This window comes from Lytechinus pictus, chromosome 6 (assembly GCF_037042905.1).
Source record: "Lytechinus pictus isolate F3 Inbred chromosome 6, Lp3.0, whole genome shotgun sequence".
Classification (NCBI taxonomy): domain Eukaryota; kingdom Metazoa; phylum Echinodermata; class Echinoidea; order Temnopleuroida; family Toxopneustidae; genus Lytechinus; species Lytechinus pictus.
Window position 1 is genome coordinate 3,975,001 of NC_087250.1, and position 12,063 is coordinate 3,987,063.

The 12,063-nt window shown below is 38.4% G+C and overlaps 1 protein-coding gene across 2 annotated transcripts in view; it reads left to right on the forward strand.

Moving 5' to 3' along the window:
• LOC129263556 (synaptojanin-1-like) overlaps positions 1–7,336 on the forward strand; it is a 39,717-nt gene extending 32,381 nt beyond the window's left edge. Inside the window, exons 22-23 of one of the 2 annotated variants that reach the window (XM_064100716.1) lie at positions 1–15; positions 5,271–7,336. The exon at positions 1–15 is cut by the window's left edge and continues 141 nt beyond it. In XM_064100716.1, the coding sequence (XP_063956786.1) occupies positions 1–15; positions 5,271–5,906 (651 nt within the window). In that variant the 3' untranslated portion in view covers positions 5,907–7,336. Of the gene's footprint in view, positions 16–4,790 lie in introns of both variants that reach the window. The other variant, XM_064100715.1, reaches the window with a different exon arrangement.
• Positions 7,337–12,063: the final 4,727 nt, after the last annotated feature.

The following is a 12,063-nucleotide window of genomic DNA, read 5'->3' on the forward strand; positions in this document are numbered from 1 at the left end:
GCCCCTCTAGTAAGGGTAAGCAAATCTTTTACAGGCCATGTCCATCCTAATAAAAACATGATTTGAAAAATAGGCCCGAATACACAAAGGTGGCGTGGCCTAGTGGTAAAGACTATCGTCTTTCAATCTGAGGGATGTTGGTTCGATTCCCAGCCATGGCGTGTTTTCCTTCAGCAAGAAATTTACCCACATTCTGCTGCACTCATCCCAGGTGAGGTAAATGGGTACCGGCAGGAAGTAATTCCTCAAGAAGCTGTGAGCATAGGAATCGGTAGACGAGCTTAGCCGGGGTAAGGCAGGGGGCCGTCTCATAAAGAGTTACAACTGTGGTAACTTTGCCATTACGGCAAATACCACGGCAAGAGTGCTCAGCAGCCAATCAAAATCAAAGTTGCCATAATGGCAAAGTTACAACAGTTGCAACTGAAACAGGCCCCAGGAGTGCCTTGAGCACCTAACGGTGGATACATGCGCTATATAAATCCTGTATTATTATTATCAATTGTAGCATGGCACAAAACCATGGACTCTCCAGATTTCTCTTGTATAATTACGCTTATGTCATAGCGTACACTAAAAAAGTCCAATTTTATATAAACGAATGCACGCTTTAATAAGGCAAAGGGGCTGAAATTTTGCCTGAATGCAAATAGCAGTCCTCGGTTTTGTACAATCGGAACTACCTTTGTTGAATTCACAGGCGGTTTCAGTTGTATCATGGAGACTATCCTAAGTATATTTCTCACATATAATTATGGTTATTTCATCGCCTACACTAAGAAAATTCCAATTTAACCAATGCAGGCTTTTTAGGCAGTGGGTGTGATATGCAAGAAATTTGCATAATCCATGGTTTTGCCGTCTTGCACTAAAGTGTAACCCCAGATTTCCTTTTGTCCCATTATAGAGTAAAAACTTTTTGACTTTTTGTCTTTGAGTAAAATACCCAGCATGAATTATTGTGATTGATATGACAATCTGCTTTTTATGACTCACAGAGCTCTATGAAGAGATCAATGCCTTGAAATGAAAAAGAATAATGAATCATATTCAGTTTGTATTTGATTGGTTGTACCTTCTTTGCAGTTCAACGCGGAATTTGATGAAGAAGTGGATTTTTTCTTCTGGTATTAGTCAGTAGGTTCAGCATCATTGCATGTAGGGTAACCTGCTTGATGCATGATGAGGCCGGGACAACACCAGGGTCCCGTCTTACAAAGAGTTGCGATTGATCCAATCAATCGCAACTATGGAAAGCCAGCAAAGTCAACATATAAAATGCATATTTGTTAAAAAAATGCATAGATATGACTGTATATCAATAAATTCATTGATTTCTTGACAATTTGGTGTGTTCTCCTTTGTTTACAATTGATATTTTGCAAATTTCCTGCAGAAAAAATGATGACACTGGTGGATTTCCATAGAGTTACTATTGATTGGATCAATCATAATTCTTTGTAAGACGGGGCCCAGCAGAGCTGCAAACTTAATTGTGGAAAATGAAATCCTATTGATTAATTCTTTTCATCCTATTTTAAAGCCTAAAATCCTATTTTCTTTTAAATTTTGAAAAACACACCAAAATAAAAAAAAAATTTAAACTCCTATTTTTAGGAGAAAAATCCTATTTAGTGTCACTTCCCCCTTAAAAATCCTACTAAATAAGATAATATCCTACTAACTGGCAGCTCTGCAAGACCTAGGGGCGGGGATTCAGAAATCTTTTTGACTAAAGGATTTGATAAAGAAGTTGACTTATTTCTTCTGGTATTAGTCGGTAGGTTCAGCGTCATTGCATGCACAGTGACCTGTGCCAGCCGCACAGAAACATTGTTAGCCTAACAGAGCGCTGACAGTAAGCCCAGTCACATCTTTCCGATTGTGAAGTAAAAACATTTTTTTCAACGTGCAAATAATGCGTTGTTGTAACGTTAGGCATCGCTGCCACATTACCGGTTGTAACTGGGCCTCTGTTGATAGCGCATTGTTGGCACTAACAACGTTTCTGTGCAGTCAGTACAGCTTGATGCATGATGACACTGGGATAACAAGACCTGGGGGGGGGGGGGGGTTCACAAAGTTTTAAGTTTGACCACAGATTCCACTCAAAGGAGAACGGAACCTTTGAAACCAGTGGAATTTATGTAACGATTGAAAAAAATCAAAGAAATGGATCACTGAAATTTTGAAAAAGATTGAATGAGTATTTGAATATTGAGATCATTTTAAATGCTATGGAGATCCTCCCTTTGGCAATGTGACCAAGACGGTGACACAACATTTGTTCCTGCAACAATTGCTCCGGTCTTTTGTATCTCAGAGGGCATGGGGTTAGAGTTCACAACCCTTTCCAGGACAGCGTGTACGCTTTTTGGGAGAGTACTTCTTCAAGGTTCAAGTTCAGATTGCAGTAGAGTTTTTGGTTCAGAATAATGTAATGATAAGGATTAGGGTTTATTTAGTTTTGGAGGTTAGGCTTTGTGTTTGGCTTAATGTGAAGATTTTCCATCCGAGCAATTGTCGCCAGAGAAAATGTCATGGAACCGACTAAGATGTGTGATGCCACCACATACAATTTTCTCCATTAAAATTAGTTATTTTAGCATGAAGTGTGAGGTCATCAATTTTCCTTTTCTGCAATTCAGCAATTTTCATGACCATATTTCGGGAGAGCATGATGATAAAACATCCACACACCAAGTTTGACAAAGGAAAAAAATAAATACACGGGAGCCCTGGAAATCCCCATTCATTGCAATGTTAAAGCTTATCCAATGTTCCAGTTTTAAGCAGTAAGTTGTGAAAAGTGCCCCCCCCCCCCCGAAAATAAAGAAATACTTTTTTGCCTGGTTTGACATGAAGTGGCTCATACTAGCCCCAGGTATGGCCAGATGAAACCAAAGGTTCATTGAAATTAGCATAAAATTTTCACCAATATTAATGGGGCTAAGTTGGTATTCTTACGGCCTTGTATTTGTTCCGTGTATACTAACTTAGTGTGTACTGATTCCTGCAAAATCTAGGTTGTACCTTTTTTTTCATTATGCTCCGCCAATATACAGTTTCAGAAATAATCATTAAATGATACCTTATTGGGAGTCCAGTAGGAAAGTGTTCTAATGAGTATTTCCTGAAACAGTACATGTATGGTGCCAAAACAATGAAATGCAGAAAAAAATGATGTCATTGCTTCTATACTGAATACAGATTTTACCTGTATTTGGGATAGATGATATGAGAAAGATGAGTGCATGGCATGTGGTCTGATGTGCCCTAGACATGGACAGCTGTCTCATTTTGTTCTTGTTATGCATGCTTGTACCAGATTTTTGTTGTAACAACCCCCTTATCCCGTCGCATTTGCATTTGTATGACCCCTGACCCTTGGCATTTTCAGTTCAATCTTGTTGTCTGCATGTAGACCCTTTGGACATGGTTTTATTGTCTCACCTGCATAGCAGAGTGAGACTATAGGCGCCGCTTTTCCGACGGCGGCGGCGTCACCACCAAATCTTAACCTAAGGTTAAGTTTTTTAAATGACAGCATAACTTAGAAAGTATATGGACCTAGTTCATGAAACTTGGCCATAAGGTTAATCAAGTATTACTGAACATCCTGCCTGGGATTCATGTCACATGACCAAGGTCAAAGGTCATTTAGGGTCAATGAACTTAGACCATGTTGGGGGAATCAACATCAAAATCTTAACCTAAGGTTAAGTGTTTGAAATGTCATCATAACTTTGCATTTTCAGTTCAATCTTGTTGTCTGCATGTAGACCCTTTGGACATGGTTTTATTGTCTCACCTGCATAGCAGTGTGAGACTATAGGCGCCGCTTTTCCGACGGCGGCGGCGTCAACACCAAATCTTAACCTAAGGTTAAGTTTTTGAATTACCATCATAACTTTGAAAGTTTATGGATCTGATTCATGAAACTTAGACATAATAGTAATCAAGTATCACTGAACATCCTGTGCAAGTTTCAGGTCACATGATTAAGGTCAAAGGTCATTTAGGGTCAATGAACTTTGGCCAAATTGGGGGTATTTGTTGAATTACCATCATATCTCTGTAAGTGTATTGGTCTAGTTTATAAAACGTGGACATAAGAGTAACCAAGTATCACTGAACATCTTGTGCGAGTTATAGTAGGTTTCAAAGTCAGCACTGCTGCTATATTGAATCACGTGATGCAGGTGAGACCGCCAGAGGCGTTCCACTTGTTATTTTATTTTTTTATTTTTTTTTGGGGGGGAGATACAAAGGAAGCACACAGTTTTGTACTGCCCCCTCCCCTCTTGATAAAATATGAATGAATGAATGAATGGATAAATAAATAGATAAAAAATACATAAATGAATAAATTTATAAATAAATGAATAAATATATTTTTTATAATAAGTTAATGACTATTCTGAAGAACAGAAAAGTCAGCATTCTCTCATATTTTGATCCAGATCCATGGTATTTGTCTGTGAGCTTTCCATAACCTATGTTTTTTTTTAATTATTAATGATTGCTCTGAAGAAAAGTTAGCACTATCTAAAACATTAAAGCAGGTCCGTAGTATTTGTTTTTGTGTTGCACTCCATTAGTTATGAATGTCATATCCGTGTAGCTTTCCATAACCTTTGGTTCGTAACTAATGCTCGTTCTGAAGAAAAGTCAGCGCTATCTTATACATTGAGGCAGATTTGTGATAGCACTCCATAAACTTAGGATATCATGTCTATGTAGCTTTCCATAACCTGTCGCTTGCATGTTTGTTGTTTTCTGTTGTGCAGCATCCCTCCATTATCAGTGATCCTTACAAAGTGAGTCACACCATGCATGCAGAGAACCATGATGACGCTGTCAAACTTCTCCAGGAGATCGGTGCCAATGTACCCCCAACCCTATCCACCCCACCACCCGATGCCACTAAGGTACCAACAGTGGCGCCACGATCCTCTGCCAGTTTGAAAAGAACTACCCGTAGTGTGAAATACCTTGATACACATCGTAGTGATGGTAGTGTACCCACGCCCCTTGCCAACCCTTCTCCCCCTACCACCCAGGTACCACTGGTGGCACCACGATCTTCTGGTTCCTTGAAAAGGAATACAAGTGGTGCCACTATTGATAAATACAATGATAATGCAGTTCTGCAGGATGGAAATGTGAGGTTAACTAACAGTGACAAGGTACCGTCAGTGGCACCGCGTCGTCCGGTGGCTAGACCCAGGAGTACAATAATCCCAGACTCTAATTCCTTTGTCCATCAGGAACCACAATCTGATCGACCAAAGGCTGAGGTACCACCTACCAGGGGCCCTGTACCAGCAAGCAGGCCTCCACCAAGACCAGCACCACCTGTGATTGAAGGTGGATCAGAAACACCAGCTGTGTTGTCGATTGCACCGCCAGTACCTGCAAGTCGACCACAAAGATCAAGTGGTACGGAAGTAGAGGCACCGGCAGGCATTCAGTCAGTACCTGACAGAATGCCCTACATACCACCAAGACCATCGGCACCTCCTCGATCTGCCAACAATGGTGCCTTCACGGAAGTCCCATTAGATCCAGACTCCATGAACACCAATGGCACAGCAGCTCAAGATACTGCACCGCCTGTACCACGATCCCGCCCCGCGAGACCTCCCCAGAGACCAGTTGAACCGGAGGATAATTCCTATCTTGACGCCATGATGATCGAAACAGACTCCACGGACAATTTTATTAATGAGCAATTTGGAGAGTCTAATGCTCCACCTTCTTTCAGTCCCCCTGATCTCCCATCGCCACAGGAGGTTGATACTGGTCCTCCGATGGCACCACCACCGGTACCACGCAACCGACCAAGACCTACCCCTGGTGCAATTGTTCCACCACAGGTACCATCAAGGCCAAGTATTAGATAGGAAATATTATATATATTAATATATCTTGTTTTGTAGCTGTTGTCTCGTTGATTCCAGTGTTAAATGTAGAAATTATTGCAATATTATATATTTGAATAAATGTATGTTCACAGCCTCTATCATAACTTATATCATAGTACAGTATGTCAAAATTTTATTGTATATTAGGATAACCTGATTTTAACAAATATATGTATAATGATATAAGAAATTGTATGCATATTTTTTTTATCAGCATCCGATATTTCATAATGAAGTCAATATACCAATATCAGTGAAAAGCAAGTCCAATGTCAGATCTAGGCCCTGTCTTTCAAAGATTTACAATTGATCCGATCAATCGCAACTATGGACGGCCAGCAACGTCAACATCTATTATGCATGTTTGTTCAAATATTTTCTAGCTGTGATGTATATGCATGCATTCATTGTTTTCTTGAAAATTCACTGCGCTTCTCTCTGCATACAGAGGACATTGTGCAAGTTTTTCGTAGAAAAAAATTATGACACTGATGGATTTCCATAGAGTTACGATTGATCGGATGAATCGTAACTCTTTGTAAGACGGGGCCCTGATAAACCGCGACTATGGAAAGCCAGCAACATCAATGCATGTTCAAAATATTTTCTAGACGTGATGTCTGTATTTCCTCATCTATTGTTTTCTTGAAAATTCTTTGTGCATTTTTGTTTTTGTTTACAAAGGACATCGTGCAAACGTCCCGTAGAAAAAATGATGACATTGATGGATTTCCATACAGTTGAGGTTGATCGGATCAGCGTAACTCTTTGTAATACAGAGCTAGCTAGTCCTTGTCCAATACATTGTAAAGCTATATCATGTTTAGTTTCTAAAACTACCTTTCATACTTTCAATGGAATGAAGGTAAAAGAGTACTCCAGGGGGGTGTTTCACAAAGATTTAAGCATGACTTAAGTCGCACTTAAATGCCGACGCGTATATGATATGCAACGCGCGATCTTATTGATAGATACGCATTAGTGCATGTCCTCATGACATGATCTGACCAATGCGGTCACGCCTTTCATACCGTACGCAACTCGGTATTTAAGTGTGACTCTAAGTCATACTTAAATCTTTGTGAAACACCCTCCAGGCTATATTGTTGGAGTTCTTGTAGTTTTTGTCAGTGGAATGTTACGAGGCAAGAAAGATGTTGACATGAGCATGACGAGTATGCTTATTACACAGGTACACTCACCTACGCACAAAAGTTTTGAAATAAAATAACAATCATGAAAAACTTTCCCATATTTCTATTTTCAGCATTTAAACTGATGATGTGTAACATTCTTTGTGATATTTATTCAATATGTTTGAAAGAGAATTTCATGAAACTTTAGTGGCAATCCTAATAGAGTATTTGATCTTAAATTGTATTCCAGTTTATAGGTTTATCCCTCATGACAAAAGAAAAATCACTTGACCAAGCTGGGCTTTTTGGGGTGTTAAAAAAAAAATGGGGGAGGGTTAGATCTTGGATGAACCCCCCCCCCAGATTTTGGCTGCTGATTGCGTGAACGCCGTGAAAATTTGCACGATAATATTGTGGGATGTAATCTCCAAGGCTGTATGCGTTAATCATACTTTTCGCTCTAATTCACTAAAAAAAGGTCCTAGAGTGCTATTTTTTGTACACGTTAATATTATTTATACCATTGCTAACAATTACAGTTGAAAGAAATCCTGGTTTCAAAATGATTTCTTATGTATTCTATTGTTTTATGGACTTCTTATGTATTTCTTTGTTTTTTACCTTTTGTTTTTCTTTGTTTATGGGCCAAATTTATAGCAGAAATTTTTTGAAGCATAAATTTGCCAAAATAAGTTAGTTTCAGCTGATGGAAGTGAAAATAATCATATTTTTTGTAACAAGATGAGAAAAGTCATTTTACATTTACTTTGTACACGAAATCACATTTTGGAGCAATTTTTGGTCCGACATGCACTTACGTAATGTTGCGTAAGTTTGCAACCACATACCTGGGCATCGTAAATTTGGTCTCAAAATATGCGCAAGACTTCAAAGTAAAGAGTCAGTGAGCAGCGCGATGAAAAAGTTATGCGCAGCGGAATGGTCGCAGAAAATGTTGATTTAATCTTCCCTCTCCCCCCCCCCCCCGGCGGTTCTAAGGTTAATATTCCACAAAATCCTTATACCAACTTGTGCATTAAAGGTCAAGTCCACCTCATAAAAATGTTGATTAGAATCAATAGAGAAAAATAAGAGAAGCATAATGCTGAAAATTTCATCAAATTTGGATGCAAAATAAGAAAGTTATGACATTTTAAAGTTTTGATTATTTTTCACAAAATAGTTATATGCACAATTCAGTCACATGCAAATGAGAGAATCGATGATGTCCCTCACTCACTGTTTATTTTGTTTTTTTATTATTTGAATAATACAATATTTCAATTTTTACAGACTAAGGACCACCTTGACTGAACCATAAAATGTTGAACAATAGTAATTCCACATGTTCAGGGCAAAATAAAACTTTGTTTCACAGGACAATGAGGAGAAAATTAGAATAATTCATATAATAAAATAAAAAAGAAATAGTGAGTGAGTGATGTCATCAGTTCCCTCATTTGCACGCCGACCGGGATGTGCATTTAAATATTTTGTGAAACTTTAAAATGTCATAACTTTCTTATTTTACAACCGAATTTAATGAAATTTTCAGTGTTATGCTTGTTTTATTTTTCTCTTTTTATTCAAATTAACTTTTTGTTGGGGTGGACTTGTCCTTTAATGACCTTCCATACCCATAAATATAAACTATGTAACCCCCTGTCTTTCCTTGTATACCTTTTGAGTCTATATGGGCAGTGTATACTTACAATGAAATATTGATGTTTAGCAATGTACATAGATAGAGCAAACCTTACATATTTCATTAGAATTGTATTTATAATATTTGTCTTTGTTCGCGATCGTAGTATATATATGTTCAGTCTACATGCTACTGCTGTGTTTCATATTGTTTATACGTCTTGAATTAGGACATACGGGTTCATATTCTGAAGTCGGGTTTAATTTGAACTCTGGTTTTAAGTCGTGGTTTAACTATGGAAAGCCAGTCGTTACATAAATCTCTAACAGTAGAGGTTCAATGTATCGGCTCATTTGACTCCCAAAACATTAACTTCCTGGGATAAGTATGACAATTTTCTTCACCATTTTGATTAAATAATAAGTAAAGAGCATAGTTAACATGAGAAGCACTCACTGTAGACAACATTTTGAAATGTTTGGCTTCCAATGATTTTAGCAAAGAGTTAGACCATGGTCTAAGTTAAATCCGACTTTAAAATACGGGCCACAGTATATATATAGTTACCTCATCATGTATAGGATACTAGGGCCCGGTCACATAAGGTTAGTGATTGATTATTGAGCTGATTTTTATGATGGATTGCAATGATTATTGTGTAAGATCAATCGTAAATATCTACTCCATGATCAATCGCCAAGTTTAATGTTACTGGGTCCAGCAATTATATCCCTCTCTGTCGATGATCTTTCCTTTTACACTATGATATTTAATCCCCAGAGTATTCTATTGAGAACATATATATAGGGCCGTCTGCACCATCCCGAGTTTTCAATTTAGCGCGCTATTTCTGATCTGGCAAAAATATCCGGATCCGAACAATCTCAAGATTATTTGTAATGGAGACGCAATTATCGCGCTAGTTTGCAGGTGCAGACACACTCAGGATTATTTATTCACGGCGTCAGACCATAATGCATTGATGCCTTGCTCGAGCAGGAATCGCTCTTCTTGCGATGGTGGAGACGGGACTTCTTGAATCTCAAGATTAATCGCGAAGAGGGCCGATCGGGCTAAAATCTCGAGATTGAGCAAACTCAGGCTGGTGCAGCAATGCCTTATGCGACCAACCACCCCAAAACCAACAATAAGTAGCCAGGGAAGTTTCCCTGTAATAAATAGCTAAAATAATAGTTTGGTCTTCAAAAAGATGAAAATTAGGAACATAAGCTTATCTGAAAGAGTGATTCTTGTTCTTACTGTCAAGATATGAAGTTTTCAAAGTTCAGTAAAAGACAAGAGACGTGATTCTTTTATCACTATTTTTTTCTAGATTGCTTGGAAGTTTCACTGAGATTGCACAGTGTGCACATCATGGCCAGAATTCACAAAGGTGATTCTGAAAAATATTGGTTGAACCCATGGTTTATACAGATTTCCTGTATAAGTTGTGCTTAATTTACGGTGTATATTAAGATATGTCCAATACAATGCGCTAGCTTGACCCTTGTTGCCATGGTTGATTGGTTTGATTGGTGGTGATTTTTTTACCTGATTGCTAAGAAAGCATGAATGCTTGTAAGCAAGCAACCAGAGGACCGACGGCTTAAGGTCCCCTCCGAAGGACCTGGTACTGAGGATTAACGCCTTACCAAAGGGCACTAGCGCACCAAGTGGGAATCGAACCCGGGTCACCGGAATACGAGTCCCCCGCTCTACCGACTGAGCTATCGCGCCTCCTATGTTATTGATGAGTCCACTGTTTTTTTTCAGTGTAGAAGAATTATACCAGGTGCGCATTTTGGCATTTGTAATATGTTTTAAGGTTCACTCAAGCATGAGATGTGTATGCTGTTCAAGATCTATTATATTGGAACATGAAACACTCAGCGGTATTAGATCTCAAAGAAATTCTCAATTGCATGACTTCACACTTTTACACTTTACAGTATGGAGAAGAACTCTTACTCTATCAGGTTAGCCCAATTGTCCAAACTTTCAAGACCGTCTTACGATTAATATGTGAGTCACACTTAAACTTGTTTTCTGATGGCTGCAGAGATTCTGTTGACCCCACCCCCACTTGATAGACTAGATATTTCATGACTTTCTTTAATTACATGTAGTTATGGACAGTTTTTGGTCTACCTTGGCAGCTATATCCTACATATGTTCGCATCGTATGTGCAATAGTTTTTAATAGCTCACTTTGCTGGCTAGATAATGCAGTATTTGTAAGTGTTATGAATCGTGCATTATAGATTGTTGTAGCTTGATATTTTTAGCTATTAACCAGTTACATATACTGATATAGTAAAGCTACTATATAGCAAACTTGATATTAACCTCTATTTAGTTATTGCATAGAACTTCCTCAAAAATGTATGTTGTGAAAATGCTGTGAAAAGCTACCTGACTACATGTATTTCAATATGGTTATTTATCACAAAATTGGCAAGGTCACAAATTATATAGATTAAATGTTTTAATATGAATTAAAAAAAAGTAATGTGTTTGTATGGATGTTATAAAAATTGTCTTTGACTTTAATCTGGGTCTCTTTTCCTCAAGATTGTTCAACTTCCCGGCAACTTTGCCATCATTGTACATGTAGCTACCATGGAAACCTTGAGTGTGATATGCTGTTGAGCTCTGTTTCCACCATCAGGGCCCTGTTTCATCAAGAGTTACAACTGTTGTAACTTGGACATTATTGTAACTACCATGGAAACCTTGATTGTGATTGGCTGCTGAGCCCTGTTACCATGGTAGTAGTTGCCATAATTGCAAAGTTATGATTGTAACCCTTTATGAAACAGGCCCCTAATCTGCATTATGTATTTGTTCGAGCTAGAGTTGTTGAGACGTTGTAACACTACATGTACATGTATGTAAACGTGTCAATATTTATCATATAGATCTACACCCTTGGTCATGGCCGTACGAAGCCGGGGGGGGGGGGGGGTGGCAATAGTTCCCAACATTTTCCACAAAATTCACCAAAAGTGTAAATCCTTCAATTTCACTTCAGAAAATGCTAAAGCACCCCCATGACAAGCTCAGTCACTTGCCTCCGCTTTTAAGTTTCTTCAGGAAAGTTTTATGCGTCATTGCCCCCCCCCCCCGGTAACAAATTTCTGCGTACGTTCATGCATGTGATATTATTTATGTGGTGTATCATTGAATATATTTGATATTGATCTTGATATTCATATTCATATTCTCATAAGTATTACCCTGTCTGTCTTCCATTTATCGTCAAAGAGGGCGCTGTACAATCTTGAACAGAGTATTCCAGGCTGAAAATGATTGTGATGTGAACAGATGAAGAGTCAAATCATACAAACAAAACATG